At 32.3% G+C, this 20,131-nt stretch overlaps 1 protein-coding gene across 1 annotated transcript in view; it reads left to right on the top strand.

Moving 5' to 3' along the window:
* The first annotated feature begins 8,873 nt into the window (after positions 1–8,873).
* Positions 8,874–20,131, top strand: part of LOC133205168 (A disintegrin and metalloproteinase with thrombospondin motifs 16-like) — a 29,964-nt gene continuing 18,706 nt past the window's right edge. Inside the window, exon 1 of the mRNA XM_061340915.1 lies at positions 8,874–9,033. Within this exon, the coding sequence (XP_061196899.1) occupies positions 8,959–9,033 (75 nt within the window). The 5' untranslated portion in view covers positions 8,874–8,958. The remainder of the gene's footprint in view (positions 9,034–20,131) is intronic.

Below are 20,131 nucleotides of genomic sequence, written 5' to 3'. Positions count from 1 at the left end.
CCGAGATATTCAACCATGTGACCGCAACCTTGAAGTTTGACCTAATTTTCAAAAATTTTATCATTGCTGCTACCTTTTGAAGAAAGAAAATAGGGCACTCATATTTGACATGTGCATTTCCAAATGTACTATGATTTTTAACCCCAAGACCTTGACCTTGAAGTTTGACTTAATTTTCAAATATTTTAACATTGCTAGTAACTTTTGGTTTAGAGAAGATAAGGCATTTTCATTTGACATGTGTCTTACCTGTTTCAAGATCTTTCTGAATGTACTCTGGTATTTTACCTTGTGATCTTGACCTTGAAGTAAAACCTAGTACAGTCTTTTTGAAATTAATTTTATTTGTGTAATAACTTTTGAATGAGAGAAAATAGGGTTTTCATATTTTTAGGTCACCTGAGTCACTCAGGTGACCTATTGCTATCCGTTTTCGTCCGTTGTCGTCCGTCGTGCGTCGTGTGTTAACATTTGAACATTTTCAGCTTCTTCTCTGAAACCGCTGAACCAATTTCAGCCAATTTTTGCATATGGCATCTATGTGTGAAGGGGAACAAAATTTGTGAATTTCATGGTCCCTGCCCCCCTGGGGCCTGAGGGGTGGGGCTAAAACCATCAAAATTAATGCAATCTTTAAAAATCTTCTTCTTTACTCCTGGACATTAAGCAGTCAAACTGTTGACATGATTGTAATAAGCATTGAGCCCTCTACCAAAATTGTGAAATTCATGGCCCCAGGGTCAGGGGGTCTGGTGCTAGGGCGGGGCTATATAGATCATATAATGAAAGTGCATTATTTCTTTGAGAATCTTCTTCTCTACTCCTGGGTATTATTGAAACAAATTGAATACATAGTTATGATAAGCAAGAGTGACTCTACCAAAATTGTGAAATTCATGGCCCCAGGGTCAGGGGTTCTGGTGCTAGGGTGGGGCTATATAGATCGTATAGTGAAAGTGCATTATTTCTTTGAAAATCTTCTTCTCTACTCCTGGGTTTAATTTAAACAAATTAGATACATAGTTATGATCAGCAAGGGTGACTCTACCAAAATTGTGAAATTCATGGCCCCAGGGTCAGGGGTTCTGGTGCTGGGGGAGGGGGGTATATAGATCATATAGTGAAAGTGCATTATTTCTTTAAAAATCTTCTTCTCTACTCCTTGGTATTATTGAAACAAATTAAATACATAGTTATGATAAGCAAGAGTGACTCTACCAAAATTGTGAAATTCATAGCCCCAGGGTAAGGGGTTCTGGTGCTGGGGGGGGGGGGGGGAGGCTATATAGATCATATAGTGAAAGTGCATTATTTCTTTGAAAATCTTCTTCTCTACTCCTGGGTATTATTTAAACAAATTAAATACATAGTTATGATAAGCAAGAGTAACTCTACCAAAATTGTTAATTTCATGGCCCCTGGATCAGGGGTTCTGATGCTAGGGCGGGGCTCTATTTATTATATAGTGAAAATGCATTAATGCTTTAAAAATCTTCTTCTCTGCTTCTGGGTATTATTTAAACAAACTAAGTACATTGTTATGATAAGCAAGGACACCTCTTCCAAAATTGTGAAATTCATGGCCTCAGGGACAGGGGTTCTTGTGCTAGGGTGGGGCTATATAGCTCCTACAGTGAAGGTGAATTATTTCTTTGAAAATCTTCTTCTCTGCCCCTGGGTACTATTTAAACAAACTAAGTACATTGTTATGATGTGCAAGGATGCCTCTTCTAAAATTGTGAATTTCATGGCCCCAGGGTCAGGGGTTCTGGTCAAAAGGGGGGGGGGGCTCTATTGATTATATAGTGAAAAATCAAAATTTCTTTGAAAATATTCTTTTCTGCTTCTGGTTAAAAAGCAAAGAAGCTAAGTTTATAGTTATGATGAGCAAGAGTGCTTCTTCCAGAGTAGTGAATTGCATGACCCCTGGGTCAGATGTGCTGGTATAAGGGTGGGGCTGTTGATAATGTAGTGAAAATGCATTAATTCTATTAAATAATCCCGTCTGCTCCTTAATGTTAAGCAGTTAAACAAAGTGATTACTTATGATGAGCAAACTTGAAACTTCTGGTCCCAGGGTGAGAGGCTCTGGTGTTTCTCGGTGGTGAAAGGGGGGGGGGGGGAGAGGGGCTCTATTGATAATATAGTGAATCTGTAGTGAAAATGCATTATTTCTTTAAAAATCTTCTCTGCACTTGGGCATATCAGAGGCAAAAAGTGTAAAAGTTGTAATAAGGAAGGGTATTTTTACCAGATTTTTGAACATCTGGACCATTTGGTCAAGTGTTCTGGTCCTAGCCAGGGCTCAATTAATTTGCATTCTACTGAGAGGAGTTATTCCCCTTTGCCGTTTATTTTTGATAATTAATCTTTATAAATAATGTACTTGAAAAATTAATAGAATAGGAGAATTATGCAAGAATTTTTATTGTATAATACAAAAAGTATTTTCATAGTTTTAATGATCATGTGGACTTGTAAGTAATAGATAAATGAAAATGAGACAAAAATAACTTGTCTTATTAAATGTTCATCAAAGACCAAGAGAGGCCAATGTAAGAGATTACAACAAGGAATTAAAATAGTACAAAAGCACTGATAGTTTGTTAATATACTGTATGGTGATAGTGATAAATGGGGAACAGATTAGAACCTAATTTATGAACTGTTAATGAATAGTAGACTAATTATTTTGTTGATCCTGATCACCCTATTTTTCTTGCTTTTGGGCAACAAAGCTTCACCTTTCATTTCATTTTAATACTCATGGATCCTGTAAATTGTTGTATTGTACTCAGGTGACCGTTAAGGCCCTTGGGCCTCTTGTTTTCATGTACATCATCTATGAGAACACCTTTCAGAAAGAACTATCAATTTTGATTCATGACCTTGACCTAGATTTTTGACCTACTTGTCAAAAATTTTAACTTAAGCCATAACTTTTGCTCCAGAAAAAATAAGGCCTTCATTTTTTTTCACATGTACATTACTTGTGACAAGGTCTTTTGGATTGTATGGTGATAATTGACCTCATGACCTTGATCTTCCAAGTTTGATGCAGTTTTGAGAAGCTTTAATCTTTGCCATAACTGTTATCAATTCAATAATTTATGTCTTTTTTTGTATGGTGCACAAACAAGGCAGGAAACACAAACAAGACAGATACAATATGCCATAAATGATTGCATCCTAACCACTAAGACGGCAAAAGCGAGGGACCACAATTCTTTGAATTTGCTTGTTTTCTTCAGCATGAAATGGTAAACAAACATAATTTTTAGACCTAATAGAAATAAAGATAATTTGCATGTTACGGAGCATTTATTTTTTAAAACTAAATATTTTATATCTAGGCATATTGAATCAAACTGAATAGACTGTTTATAATTAAGAAATTTTGCTTTATTTAAAGCAGAACGTATGAGGATGGTTTTCCAGGTATGTGTTGCTACATAAGTATATCTAGGTGTGTAATGGAGTAGTAATTAAAAATATGCAAATGTGTCGCTAACAACTACATGTAACAAGCTGTGCTAGTATAGAATGATATGGTATTACTGAAGTCCTTAGAAAGTGTAGTAAAAGCTTGGTTTGGCATTACAGGTGATCATAATGTTTTTCTTATTAATGTTTTGTGAAATTATCGTGGTATCAGAAATATGTTCCTTTTGTTGCGGTAAAATTGGCAGGTGTTTACCCTTTAGGTATGGCACAAATATCCACTTTTTGCAGATATTGTATTTCCATAAATTAATGTATAAAGCAATGAAATATTTACTTTCAAATATAAAAAAGAAAAGAAAAATATAGGTGCTCATCTATTACAAACATAAAAATTTAGCAGAAATATTTTTACCTAGACCTTTGCATGTTTCCATTAGTTGAAGTTTAATGGAAGAAATTTATGCTTTATTCATGCATGTATTTTGCAAAGGGAATTCCTTTCTCCCAATTAGCAGTTCTAGACAACAAAAATTTGTACAGATTTGTGCAAATAAGAGTTAAGATGTATTACAAGTGACATTTTCTGTCAAGTATTAAATTTAAACACGGTAGCAAACTTGGGGATTTATATCAAAAGTGCACCTTCAATCTTCCTTTGATCAAATAGCAATTTGAAATCTCAAAATTTACCTCTGTCTTGCAATAAAGCATCACCAGCCCTTGTTTTGCCATTCATCCTTGTATAAACACTTCGTGTTCAGATTGGTTCGGGTTATAACAGCTGATTAAATATGTGATTTACCTGCTTATGTTGCATAAAATAGCTCTAGATTTATATGTTATTTTTGTTCATTTGCCAACTATGCCTTTTTAGTCCCAATTTTCTGTAGAAAGTCCCTAAACATTGTAAAGGTTATATTCTATGTCTCTGAGATTTTTTTTTCTTCCAGATGACAATGAATTTAATTGTATGGTGATTGGTGAATGGTATGACCATTATATGCATGAACTTGATTGTTAAATTTAGTCAAGATGAATTGAAATAGAGCATTTAAAAAATATACAAAGCAATAATATGGAAAAGTTCACTAAAGTTGTAAAGACAAAAAAAAAAGAAGTCTTTGATGTGTTTTTAAATTGAAATGTCTTATATTTAGAATATTTTTTTAATTTAGGTCTCGATCCAGCAAAAAATGTGACTGATGTGGATTTCATTTTTGGCAGGACCTTGTCTGAAGATGACAACGTAATGCGGTGTTTGCCATAAAAGGCTATCCATATCTGGTCCTGAATGACAGCTCCATTCATTTGTATGTATATTGTGTGGTTAATTTATTGATTTTCCCAGATCAGTGCCCTCTACTATAAAAAGAATAGGTCAGCACCTTAAGCTGAAATCTGTAATTGAGATCTAACTAAATTCTGACTTTTATGTCGGGGTGAGGATTGTGGGGGCCCCCCTTTCTTTTGTGATGGTGTTAAGGGAGAGGGGGCCGAAGGTGTCTATTTCTGTTCCTGCTAAATCGGAAACTGCTATTTTCTGATGAAAATTTTATGGGGAGAAATGAAAGAGAGAATAATTAGATTTTTGATAGCAATGGCAAGTAACTGACATTTTAAGTGGTAGGGACAGACTACTGTGTCAGGGAACTGACCTTTGTCATTGTCGAGGAAATCTGTGAATGACATGGTTAATTGGTATTTATCACTTTCTTGTAATGTTATATATTTATAGAATACAATCGGGCTGTTTTTATGAATGAGATCATTTTACTATACGACATAAAGTTTGCACTTGATGCATCATTAAAATGAAGGAAATAAAACAGTTTGAATGGAGATTTAGTACAAAAGCTGAAAAGTACTTTTAATATGCATTTACTATCAGTTAAAAAAGTAATTTGGGATAGTATTTGTTCAAAATGAAAATTAAAGGAAAACAAATGTGATTTACAGGAATACTATATATAGTTACAGGAATACTGTATATAGTTACAGGAATACTATATATAGTTACAGGAATACTGTATACTGATTCTTAATGTAAGGACAAGTGTATCAAAAATAAATGAAAATCGTACAAAATTTCTTGCAAACTATCCAGTGACCCTAAAATTCTTCTAAAAAAATCCAGCTTTGTTTTAGCTTTGCCAAAATTCCTTTTAAAAAAATGTCAAATTTAAGGGAAAATCCTTAAAAACCCTTAATTTTCCATGCCAGTTCCTATTTATTTTATATTTCTTCTCTTGCAATTTTGAAAATGCATTCATTCAAAATGTGTCCTAATGGAGTTTGCAGTTCTTATTCAGATTATGCAGTGAAAGACATTTAACCAATGTCAAGACGCTCCTCCTGCACTTAACAATATTTTTTTGAGTTTTTATTTATTGTCAAATTTGTGAAGTTAATAGATTTGAATGTGTAAAACTGTCCTAATTTAATCATAAAATGCCTAACTTTAGCCCTACATCAGCCCTAAATTTTCTTAAATTTGGCCCTAAAATTTGCTCTAATTTTTTGTCAGAGTGTTGGACAACTTCTTGTTGCTGAATGGTAACTTTTAAGTCACCTTTCTTTTGACTTTCACAGAAATTTTCAGATACATGTGTCATCTAAGATTTGAATGATCTTAAATGAACATACATGTTAATTTTTTGAAAGTGGTTGGGAAATGGTCCTTTATGAAACACTGAAGGGCACATTGATGTTTCCTTCAGAACTCGGAACCAAAAAAAATGAAGCACATGAAAAGAAGAGTGTATTTAACTTAGGATTGGCAATAGGTTCCCAGTTGGTTGGATCAATGAATGTACGTAAATTAAAAGTGGGAGTGTATGATATGAATACACAAAATCTGAGGTAAACCACTTCTGAAAACTATTGGCCTTGACTTCTGTAGAGAGTGGTCTTAATTTTGAATAAAAAAATTGAATTCAGTTGCTGTCACTTCCTCCATACAAATTTAGGGAATTGAAAGTACATATAATAAATATTTCAATGTCAATCATTTATTTGTCACCAAGAGATCTATTTTTGGGAAGGGTCTTTTATTTGCAGCTTTTTTTCAAGAAGTGAGGGGGAGATACTGATTTGCATTGGTGAAAAAATTGAATTTATGATCGCTCTTCAAACTTCTGTAATTTGTCATTGTGATTCAAGTACAAATCTGAGAAGTGTTTGCTGTGGTTTTTTTTTGTGATGACAGAAGATTAGAAAAGCGATTTTATTGACAGAATAATTGTTCTAAAACTATGTGAACTTGAGTTGAAATCAGTGTTTATAAAATTATATGAATTATGAGTGATTTTATTATCACTATACAGAAATTGCCGAAATCTTTTGATTAAGGAAGTGTTACCCCCAGCACGCTCTCATCCTTGAATGATCTTTAAAAAAAAAAGTTTGAAGTATCGTGAGTCATACAGTGTTACCCCATTAATTTTTCTTGTCAACTGTAAATCCTGCCACACAGAAACTGAATTCATCTATTTACTTATTATTCCTTTTTTTTTTACCTGTTTTGAGCGTGAATTTCACACACTTGTCAAATTTTAAGTGGAGCATCAAGTTTGATGGGAAAGAACCAAACTAGGAGTTTCCAATGTCTCCATCAAGATCAACATGAGTCTTTATTGGCTTAAGTCTAATTGGAGGGACTTAAGTCCTTTATCTGCCCTATTACCTTGCTTTTAATCATTCAAGTGAAATTTGGGACAAATGATCTGTAGAGATTCCTCTTCATAGAAGGGAGGGACTGTCACTTAATGCTGTTTTGTGTGTGTGTATTGGTTTATTGAGGTAAAAATAAAAGGGGGGATCAAAATGCTCTTATTCAGACTGCCCTCAATCAGTGATTTGCATGCAATGGTAGAACACAAGGGGTCGCACAAGGTCAATGTAAGATAAGACTGTAACTGCTCTCTCAGATATTGTGCTGTTTAGGGCACCTTAACATAGGTAATCACACCTGTCTGTGACTGAAGGTCTACCAGACAGGCAGTATGGAAAACTCAGCTCAGATATATTGTGCTTGGTAGGGGGTCTTTAAAACGTAGGTTCTTATAGAGAGTGCTGTTAGGGTTAGCTACTTCTGTGTTTTAAATTGGGATTTAATAGGGTTTTTTTTAAGATTAAAGGTAATTGAACTTATTTTTCAGTAATAAATGCATGAGTTTGAATATTCACTGAATTTTTTTTTTTTTTATAAAAAATGCAATTTTTGTATTCATTAATTAATAGGATATCTATGCTTAAAAGTGAAAACTGAAAATTAGCATGATATGAAAAATAATAATTTGGAGGGTTGCAGTTGGGTGTGAAACCTTGATCTATACTAGAATTGTTAGCTAGTACACACAATATATCTTGTATTAGAATTTACATCAAAAGGACATTTGAATAAGTCGGCAACTTTTTGAGAAAGGTTAGATCATTCTTTGTGTAAAAGATTCTTTTGTTTTTTGGAGTAGGTGATATTCATTAGAAAAAAAGTTTTATTTAAGGACAGACGATACTTTCCTCAATAATATATAATTTTTTCCAAGATTTTGTCATTGAAGTATTGCTACTTTAAGATGTTTACTCACAAAAAAATTGAGGTACCTTACCAGAACATTTGTGCAAGATAGCAGAGAATGGTGTTTCCTATATAATCCTTTTGGGAAAAACTTCATTTGTCAATATCACACTTTTTAGTGCTTCGGTTATTTTAAGACAAGAAGAAACCTGCTAAGAAATCAGAAGGAAATAAAAATTTTGAATATTTTTCATACATTACGAAGATTTGCAAAACAAATATTTGAGGAACGTATCGTCTGACCTTAATTTAACTATTACATTAAAAACCAGAAATTATTCAAAGACAGATTTTATTGCATACTTATCCAGATTTTAGACAATGCCATAGTATACACACATATATATAAATACAATCTCCCTTCTAAAATTGACACCAATAAAAGTGTAGGTAGATTGCGAGGATCTTCTGCTTCATAAACACCAATTCTGTAATCCACGAGCCCTCACCATTCAGCAATAACTATTTATTGTTAATGTTATTCAAGCAAAACACTTGTTAGAAAACACGGTAGAGACACAGGCTGTCTTGTTTGTATGGAGTTCTAGCCACGAGTAGTTTTGTCAATGAAGACGATTTAAGCACCTTGTTACCTTAGGCAGGCTATAGTAAACTGCAGACGGTCAATTATTCTGAAAGTGGACAGACTTTGAATTGAATTAAGTTTTATTTTGGAGATTTAATTTTATTTTTTTATATTTTTTTGTTATTTTTTAAAAATATTTTTTCTGTATATGTGAAAAATAAAAAAAATCTTCTGCAGGAATTCTTATGCGAGTGATATGCACTTTTACAATGAAACTTTTTATATGCAGATATATTTATTGACATGGTGAACTTCAAGAGAGTTTTTGCGTATTTTCATCCAATATGTGATAAATATAAAGTGATTGTATAATTAACAAATTTGTGAAATAACTTGGAAGAGGACTTTAAAAATGTGGCAGTATATGAAGACAATTCCTAATCAACTTTTTCCACATGGACTTATCAAATCCAAACTCTTGCCAATGGTAATGTATTTGAAGTTTATTAATAATTCTACATACTTCAGTTGCGGTTATTATTTTATAAGGGTCAGAGGGAAATTTGTTTTCATAATAGGTTTATTGTGTTGGTTCCATAATTATGGTGTTTTTATTACCTGTTTTATGACATAAGTGTGCATTAAAAAAAACAAAAAATGTGACTAATTTATTTGCATATCAGGTTACTTCTGTGTTCTCACATAGTAAGCCTTCCTTGCTGCATGCCGGCAGTGTTAAGAAGAAATTCATCAATAGATAAATTTTCATTGAAAGAGGAAACAAGAAACTTTGCAGATCACCATTATTAAGATGTGTATAAAGTGTCTTAACAGGTGACAGGGCTTATGTTAGCCTGGGTGTTAAAATACTCAAATTTATTTTCTGCAGTATTATGTAAGAATGAGATAGCAACACAGTTAAAAAATTTGATCAAGCATCTAGATTTTTTGGAAAGGTGTTATAATGTGAAGATATGTCATCTACACTGATGCTTTCACTCTATGTTAGCCATTTAAACTTTCTAAAGGAAACTAAGACTCTGTTTTAAGTGTGATAAGGAGTCCGAAAAATAAGAAATACGGGCCAAAATTTTATATATGTGTAATGGTGTAGGGCCTAGGGACTTACTAAATACATAGATATGTATCATCTATGGAAATTTTAAGAAATTCATTTATCAGATGCTCTACAGTATAAGCACTGCCTACATCTTTTCATTAACATTAGCTCTTACTTGGCTGGTCCCTCTTTAAAGCCTGGGTTTGAGCATTGTTCGTTTGCCTGGGAATAGGGTAGAGGACCTCTGTACCACTGGTGTCACTTCTCCTATTCAGCTCGCCAGTTCGAGTCCAGGTGGTCACTAACAAGATCACGATTATTTTGGAACTCTGGCAGAGGGACACGTTTCTGATGGGGAAGTTTGGGCATGGTACCAGCTCCTTGTGTAGGAGCGGGGCTCAGTTTTCCAAAGTAAACAATCTCCTTATCTGATGACAGATGCTATTGGAGATTGGGGGTTTTCATCACTACTACCTACTGAAGAATTACAATGTAATGATTTTTAATTTCAGATAAGTTAGAATTGTGATTTGTGATGTCAGGGTATTTGAGCCTTAGGTCATTTTAGACAATTGGAAAGTGTTGAACCTTTTCTGATCAAAAGAAAATTGCAATTAGTTCAACAAGTGCCAGTTAGATAAATGCAGTGATTTATATACAGTGAAAGTATTGCCAGGTATGGATGAAAAATTTTAAAGGATCTTTGACCAAAATTAAGTCATGCAATTTGATTGCATTAATTATGAATCATTAACCTAGTGTGCTGTACCAAATGACTCAAGATATTCCTACAAAGTTTTTTTGAAAATTAATTAACCGTAAATGAAGTAGTGAGTAAGGGTTGAAAGTGCCGCATTTGTAACATTAGCTTAATCCCACTATCTTTGTGATAAAAACTCGGAGTTTTGATGTTTTTTTTTTAATGGAGAAGGGTATTAACAGGGAATAAGTCTGCATCTTGTTTGTAATGATAGCTATTTCATGATAAAAACCATTACGGGAGTCCAAGAATTGAATTTCTTCATTGTTCATAATCTACATTTTTTGATGACTTTTCTTGTTGAAAAAGTTGGAAGATTACGTACTAAAAAAGTTTTTGGGGGTAGGAAACATCAATTAAAGCGTTTGACACCAACAGAGTGAAAATTTAGAATTTGGCAATTGTTTGTTGGTGATTGATTTTTTTGACAATGAATGTCACTTCAAAGAAAATGATAAGATTTAACACTGACATTTGTATTAGATTTTTTACAGCAAGGTTATCCCGTGACAGGGTGAAAAGTATACACTGGTAGAGAACTACTTATTACGTGCCTGACGGAGACTCGCAAATCGTTAACATTTTTGACCTTTTTTAGATTTTAATTATTTCGTACAAAATATTTTTCTTTAAAATTTGAAAAAAATATTTGACCTGAGTTAACTTCCTACTTGGGAGTCAAGTCCTGGAGATAAAATTGCAAATGAAACATTTTTTTTCCCCCTCCATGCACTGTATAACCCGGTCCCCGAGTATCATGTGTAACTGATCACAATCAAAATCCTATCAGAATGAAGAGTCATTTCGGGCATACAATAATTTTATAAAATTCCATGTATTATTTGCTGTGAATATAATTGTCAAGATTACATAATGAAAGAATTTTGATGCCGTCAGTATGAAAAGAAGCGTGCACGACTTGGGTTCATTTTACATCATTTATGGCATACTTTTGGTTTTGACTTTTTCTAAACAAACTGCATAATTTCAATATTTGTATTGTAAATAGAAACCCAGGGATATTAATCATTACAGTGTTAATAGGAAATCTTGTTTTTAAGAAGTATAATTCTATATTTATATAAACATGATGAATTAGGATATCCTTCGAGGTGACCTATAAGAACCAACTTCACTTCACTAAATCACTTTCAATGATATACAACCTTTTTTTCTATAACTGTCATTAGTGAATACAAATGTGCTTAAACTTAACACCATGATCCATGGAAATCAAAGTTATTGGGTCATATTGAGAAGAGGTTCATTTGAGTCCATTATTTTGTGTAATGAAGGGAGATAAATCTTTAACACTGCCATACTATTTATTGTTAAGACTTTAAGTGGCTAGGATATACATGTATCTGGTAGAAACTCCATGACACCTAAAGTGTTGTTTTATAACCCCTAATAAATTATCCTCTATATTTTGTATCCAATTTTTTCTAGTATTTTGGCATGAACTTGTTGATTTCTCCAAATAAGGAAAGTTTTTCAGTGTTGAAAAAATAAAGAAACAGTTACAAAGGTGTTAGAAGAAAATAACAGTAACAGGAAATGCACACCTATTAAAGGTTATTTGCATTTAGTTATGAATTTAATGGTGTATTTGATATCTAGTATATAGTTTACTTTTCTTCGTAATGCATTAAACTTGATACAACTAGGAAGAGATAAGGGTTTTATGGGATATCGCTTACATACAAACATCCTGTATATATAAAATGTATATAAAAATCATTAATATGTAAATTTGTGGTTAACTTCATGATGCTCCCAAAAAATCTGTGAATGAAAACTTTTTTTGGTAGAAATCGGTGTGTGAAGGATTAAGAGATAGGACACTTGTTTATGATATCAGCTAAACTAATAATGACTAATATGTATTATAAGCAAAGCATACTTTAAACCTCAAAGGATTGTATTTTGAAAAATTGGGGGGGGGGGAGGAACAAAGCAATGAAAATGTCAGGAAATAAAACTTTGTAGAAGATGGATTGGGACATAATGAATGAGAATGAAATAAATAATTGTTTAGCGAGAAAAGGATAAGTAAAAATCTCACTGGTTGAAATTTACTTAAAAATTTGTTTGAAAAAAAAAGTATCTAATGATTAATTTTTTTTTCTACGAATGGTGATATGTATAGCACATTTGGGGAAAATCCTTCAATTTTTACCAGAATCAAACTCTTGTTTCAAAGATTGTTCAAAATAAATCAACTACATAACCTGCCAAATAAATGTTTTAATTTATAAGCAAATAAAAAATTATGCTTTCACTTGTATCTGATTTGATAAGGTGTTTATTTTACTAGAAAAAAATTAAATATGGTATATTCATCTTTAAATCTTCTTTAAAATCCTAATTCATAATAGTGAATAGAAAGTAGTTCTTAGGTACTTTTACTCTTATATTAACCCAGTTCCATTTCAATGTGTATTCAACAGAATTTAAATGAATTGCTTACAATGCTAAGGACAATTCAACATGTGCGTCTTTTTATTAAATTTTATCTTCTGGAACAAAGTCGTTTACGATAATTATGTATGGTTTACGTATAATGATATGAAATACGTAAACCTGCCAGTGCTGTAATATCAGACGTAAGATGAGGCTTTTGATAGGTGGGTGATGTATGTTTGCGGGTTTCTCAGTGTTACGTATTGTTACTCTGTTTCTTCAATAAGAAGGTAGACTTCTTGGTTGGAAGATCAAAAACGAAGATTTGTAAAAGAGTCCCAGTGTGTTGGCAAACAAATCATTTTCAATCAACTTTTGTCAATTTTTTTTTATGCAAAGAAACTTGGAATACTGATGAGTGTATTATATTAGATTTGCCTGTTTGATGACTAACAAGATGGTAGCTGTTGATGAATTGAAAAGACTCTTCTTTACGATGTTTGTGTATCTGAGGTTAGAATAAATTTCATTCATAAATCTTTTAAAAGTTATGAATCACTTACTGGGTTAGTTTTTATTGGCTAAGTCCATTAAATGTAGAGCAAATACACTCAGAGAATAAAGAATATGATTGTAGTCTTTGATACGTAAAGAACCTCAATTAAAGGGTTTTCTTCAAATGCGTGTAATTTGATCGAAGTATAATAAAGGGGTTATGATTATTCATACACAATTTCTTATGATATCAATCTGTTAAAGACTTCATAGGAGGGAATTAGCATAAATCTTCAGTTGAAAGAAAATAGGTGCACATTAGCCTAGTTTTATATGTAGGGTGTAAATTGCATAACTAGCCAAAGTTGATTTATTCAATGAGTGTGTTTTATAGGGGTAGAATAGTCCTTGATAAGGACTTAAGAACACCTTCATTCAATTACCTTGCTGTCTGAAAATGAGCAAATTGAATATAAGGTTTGAGAAACCTTGCAGGTACACCCTTTTACTGGTAAAATCTCCCATAAGTGTTTCATCGATATTTTATGCTTCTACTTGTATTGTATATCATAGCAGGGATATATGAATGGATTTCAGTGAAATTTGAGGAAAAGACATGTTTTAACATGAGTAAGAATCAATTAGATTATTTGCAGCATTGATAAAGTCCCTTTTTTTGTTGTCATAAGAAATAAACATTGAATTTTCTCAGAGATTGCAAATGCACACAGAAAATATTTGTCACATGATTGATTGGTGATTAAGGGCATGGCTGATAAAGAATACAACAAACATTTACAAAGCAAATGACAAATGTTTTTCTGAATACAACTAGCAAGCCCCAGAAAGTATGAACAACATTAACATATGAAATAAGTGACCTTGATCTTGGAGAGGCAAGACTCAAGGTCATAGTTCAACAAATGCATAGGTAAATGTGATCCTAGGAGGTGCAGTATTCAAGGTCAAAGTTCAGCACATGAAAGCAATGTGACCATGACCCTGAGAGGTGCAGAGGTCAAGGCCAAATTTTCAAATCTCATGTATTCACCAATTGTATTGGAAAAGCCACTTTTTATGCTTTTGATTTGTCAGCCATGCCAAGGGTAGAGATTTCATATGGTTGTTCCTGAAATAAAATGTTATAAAACGAGTAGTATCCATGCTTCAAATGTGCAAAAAAAAAAAAGTAAAGGAGTGGGTGGGTTTGGGATTGAAAAAATGGAGATTTTGAATTAAATTTGAATTGAATAAATTGCACCATCTTTACTGTTTGCAGCAATTGAATGAAAAAGGGATGATTAAAATTTTTCACTCAAAAAATAGCATAGTACCTATGTCTGACCACTAGCATGTGGCATGCCACTTAATTTTGTCAGTATGCATGTGTCAAAATTTAATTTGAATTAGCTACGCTTAGTGTTCACAAGAGTTAATGTGAAGTAAATTGATGCTCAGTGAATTAGAACTAAACTAATTCTTCTTAAATTCTCTGTCAGTGTATGAACACAGTTCAAATTTAATTTGCAGAAATTTATGTTTAATTCGAACGAAACTCTCCCTGTGAACAGGGCATATGAGTTTTTTTACAAAATTTTTTAATTGGTTTTGTGATCATGTACTCTAGTCTTTGATTTGTATTTATTTTTATACCTTAAAAAAAAAGCGTAAAATTTAAATAAAAGAATTTCAATAATGCGGAAGACTGTTGCTTTTAGTCATACATATTTATGTATATTTTTAGTATTGACATTTATCAAATATTCAAATGAATAAATTTTCATATCAAAGCTATTTCAATGCATCAAAAAAAATATCGACCGAGTTAGTAAATACCCAATTAATAATGCTAGTACAAATGTACATTTTTATGTAAATAAGTAAATGATTTACTTTAATAAGGAAAGATAGATATATTACTTTAAATAAGAAAATTAACCTATATTTAGTTGATATTTTACTGTGTAACCTATCAATCAAGAGATTTTAAATGATTTTTTTTTCCCATTTGTTGTAAGTTATATTGGTTACACATCGTGTCATTCATAAAACCTGTGAACAGAATTCTCAAATGTCATAGTACGTACACACTTAGAAATTTAAGTGATCGAAGAAAAGCTTGGGAAGGGTTTGCATTTGGTTTTGAATATATAGAGAAGGATTTTTATATAAAAGGTTGACATTAAATTCAATTGAAAGACCATTAACCTCGTTTTAAGTATTTGACTTCACTTTGGCTGGCTTAAGATGGAGAAAAACAAATATTGACACAACAGGGTTTTAATGGGAAGGAATCTGATATTAAATTTGGTCTATTTGTTTTATTTATTAATTAAAAAGACTGGTTGGCACATAAACAAATCTCAATTGCTTGTTTACTGTGGAAAGTTTGAAGGTCACTATAATATGACAGCTCAGGATGTTTTTACATACTCTGCTCCTTTATAAGCTAATATTAAAAGAAATTGCACTTGGAGGCCAATTTTATTTCATTTTTCAATTTCCAGTTTGTGTTTGTCAAGTTTAACCATTTGATTGATATAATGTCCAATTTCTGTCTTCTCCTTAGAACTGTCAATATTTGCTTTCTCGAAATGAAAATTTAGTTTTTGCATAGAGTACGTGTAGGTCACATACTATGACTCATAAATATGAGTTTTGGAAATCTGCAGATTTGAAATCAAGGACAGGTTACTGGCCCACTGTGTTGACACTGTGTGCATGCATAAAAGATTTATTTCTCTGAATGCAGACAGAGTAAATGGCTTGATCATTAAAAAGTAAACGAAAGTTAAAGATTGTGAGGATATAGTCACAACCTTGACCTTTGGTCATGAGGTTATAGATTGCAGCTTTCTTCTATAAATAATTTTTATTCACCACCAAGAATATGGCTGGGGCATATAGTGTTTGTCGAATCTGTCCTTCTGTCTGTCTTTCCCTAATACTTCGTGTTTAGCTCAATTTTAAAGAAGCTATTCAAGATATTTTTATCAAACTTCATATGCTGATGCATATTGGTGTGAGGTATTCAACTTCATCAACATATTTTGACCTTGACCTTTCCTTTGACTCTGACCGTACTTTTCAAAAATTTGTTTTTAGATCGCTTTCAAAGAAATTATTCAAAATATTTTTATCAAACCTTATATGTGATACATATTGGTGAGAGCTAGTCAACTTCAACATATTTAACCTTGACCTTTTTCTTTGACTTCAAACTCAGGTTTCTTAAATTTGTGTTTAGCTAAGTTTTAAAGAAACTTGAAGATATTTTTATCAAACTCCTATGCTGATACATATTGGTGAGAGTAATACAACTAAAAATCTTGAGCTTGACCTTTCCTTTGACCTTGACCTCACTTTTCTTTTATTTGTTTTAGCTGAGTTTCAAAGGGACTATTTAATATATTTTTATCAAACCTTATATGCTAATACATATTGGTGAGAGCTATTCAACTCCTCAATATTTTTTTGACCATGACCTTTCCATTGATCTTGACCTCAGTTTTCTTAATGATTTTGACCCTGACCTTTCCTTTGACCTTAACTTCACTTTTTTTTCAAATTTGTGTTTAGCTCAGTTTTAAGAAACAAATCAAGATATTTTTATCAAACTTCATTTGCTGATTCATTTTGATGTGTGCTATTGAGCTGCATCAATTTTTGTTTACCTTGACCATTCCTTTGACTTTGACCTTACCTTTTTTAGATTTGCATTTAGGTCAGTTTTAAAGAAACTATATTTAAGATACTTTTATGTAAGCTTATGCACTTATGCATGTTTTGGTGGGAATTCATCAACTGTGTCCAATTTTTTTTTTACTTTGACTTTCCCAATGACCTTTGACTTTACTATTTATTGTGTATAAACTGAAATTTAAAGAAACTATTCAAGATATCTTCATCAAACTTCATAAACTAATACAAATTTTCAAGTTACATTACGAATATACTCGGGGAGGGACATAATGTCCTATGAACAAATTTCTATAGTTTGGAAAAATGTATCACCATAGATGTGTATTATTCAGAAGTCTTTGACCAAAAATATGAGGGAGAAAACAATGTGCGTACAGTTAGCTTTGCAACAGATTTATTTTTTCTGTGTAACATCCTTAGGACAGCATTCACAGTTACAGTGAAATATGAATATCCAAGGGATTTTTTTTTTTGGCAAGGCCGAGACATCAAGAATCACTTTGTTGTATCTGTAATCTGCTATATCGGGTTGATTTTTCATTACTTTGAACTTCTAGGTGACATGATATAATGACATTATAAACAGATAATTGCTTTAATCTTGTTTGTTGTAAACTTGTTTTACTGTACTTACCTATATCCCTGTGATCTGTTCTTTTGTACAGCCATTCCTTGGACTTGAAAGGTGAAGAGGGGAAGTGTTGAGAGATATAAGAGATGCTTGAATGATATTTGTTTCTCATCAATTTTTAAAATGGCTTTGAACATACTTAGTAAGATAATTCAGTGATGGAAGTAATTCGGTTTCCACTGACCTCATAATCATAAGGTCAACTATTCGGAGGGTCCTTGACCTAGTTCCTGAATCTCTCATCAGAGGGCATATTACGCTATGCTATGCTACAGGTGGAGCATAGCAGGAATGATATCTCTGGGTAGAGATTGTTCCTTTGTAAAACAATACTCCTTTCATATGCTTAAAAAAGATGAAGTTTATTTAATTCTGTTGAATTCCAGTTTAATTGACTCACCCCCCCCCCCCCCCCCATCCCGAAATGAAAAAAGGAAAAAAAATATAAGTCCCACAATTTAGTACCAGCAGGTCACAGATTTGCTGCCCCCATTACTGTTGAAGAGGTCCGTGCTTTATTACGTATTGTACATCACACTTCATCTTTTAAGGGAAGGGACTATATATTTTTTGATAGGCAGGGCCAACATTAATGTAACCTCACTATCTGACTTGTAAAAAATTAATGTTCCAGTTACTGTGATTTACTGGGTGTTAGGAAATAAAAGGACAGACTTCCACATTGTTTGTAAGGGTATGCAGAACTGGGAATGATCCAGCATATGGTCTGCTAATTTCTTTTTGCCGTTGACAGAATGGGTGCTGAACAAAAGCTATTAAAGAGAGCAGATATGTATTTTAGGGTGCACACCCAAAATATACTTCTATCACAAGGTTAACAGATGCAGATAATTACAGATATCATAACTGTAGATAGTTATGGAAAAATGAGTACGTATTATATTGTGACAGGTAAAAAAGTGAACGCAATGCAGTATTTTTCTATGCTGTTAATTATTCTCATAACAACTGACATTTCATATTCATTACCATCATAAATGCATCAGTACACCAGCCCATTGAACAGATTTCTCTCTGATGAATAAATGCACATGATGCACTGAGATGTACTTTATTTTTTTAATGAGATCATTGAGTAATATGATTGTATGTTGAGACAGAGGGGAAAAATTATCTAACATGTCAATAAAGTTTTGAATTTCTTAACACTACACACCCAGATGAATAATATTGCTAACAAATAACTAAAAGTATATCTTTTGGAAATCATGTAAATTAAGTTTTGTATTACTTTTTCTGGGTTAGACCGGAGTTATTCAGGGTACATTAGTAATCCCAAAGTCTCCAAGGTATTAAAACTCTTACAGAACCTATGTTTAATCTTGAATATCTTTTTTTTTTTTTTGGAAAATTCTTCTTACGTTTTCCTTCATATTTTTGACCTTTGAAGAAAATATAAATGTGTAATAAAAGTCCCAAAAAGAAGATGTAACAAGTTTTATGACATTGAAATGAGACATTATGAATCTAACTGTGACCTCAATATGACTTTCCTCGGTTGTCGCTGTGGGTACTGTATTAATGACAGAGTTTGTATGAGTCAAAGCTCCTTAGATTTCAGTCCCACTGGGTCCTTTTTAAAAAAATTTATTATCCATAAGGAAAAGCTGGTCTTTTTCATCTTATGCCCCACAATCAAACAATTATCTCCCCCTGCTGTGGAATTGTGATTGAATTGCACGCGACGGTGTCCCATTAGAGGATCTTTGAATTTCAAGTGTGTTTGTCAGACTTGTAAGCTTCCATACTTTAAGCATCATGTATTGTCATATTTAATATGTCTTAAAAGAGTGTTGGGCTTCGTACACTTTGATATTTCAATCTTTTTTAATATAAAATACTAATATGCAGATATTTTCACGTAATAATAGGCTTCATGCAGTCAGCTGACCAAAGAAAACGGGTTTAAAAAGGAACCTTTACTCAATGGGCATAAAAATATATTTTAATGTGGGTGAAGTTGAAAGAGAAAGACATAAAAAAAATTTGAAATACATATTTTAAGTAATTTTAAAATTCCTTTCATGTCATAAGACCGATTGCTAGCAATCAGAAATTGTACATGTACCAGTAATTAAATCATATTATATCTTCTAGTATACACATATTGCAAACTAGACCTAACTTTAAAAATTCTATCCATAACAGAGTACTTCCTACATGTACTTATCATCTTGTCATTATAAAAGTGTTCAAAATTTTCTTTGTATAAATGTTATATATAACCAGTAAGCTGCAATGTTAGCCATCGTCAGATATTTGGCAGAGTAATGAACAAATACTATTATTGAGCTTCAAGAAATTACAGTAAATTAGTGTCTTACCGATTTGCTTAGTGCTTTACCTGTCTTTGGTTATGTGTCCTAGTACTGCTATCCATTTCTGCAATTTTTTTTTTCAGAATGATCAGAAGTGTTTTAATGTTTTTGCTGTTGAAAATGTTAAGAATATATATTGGCAGTAAATATTAGGAATTATTTTTTTCCTGAAGCCATTTTTTAAAAAAAATTGTG

This window comes from Saccostrea echinata, unplaced genomic scaffold (genome assembly GCF_033153115.1).
Source record: "Saccostrea echinata isolate AGI-Se365-2 ecotype Australia unplaced genomic scaffold, CSIRO_AGI_Sech_v1 ptg000054l, whole genome shotgun sequence".
Classification (NCBI taxonomy): Eukaryota; Metazoa; Mollusca; class Bivalvia; order Ostreida; family Ostreidae; genus Saccostrea; species Saccostrea echinata.
The sequence above is the reverse complement of the archived record's forward strand: the minus strand, read 5'-3'. Positions and strand labels throughout refer to the sequence as shown.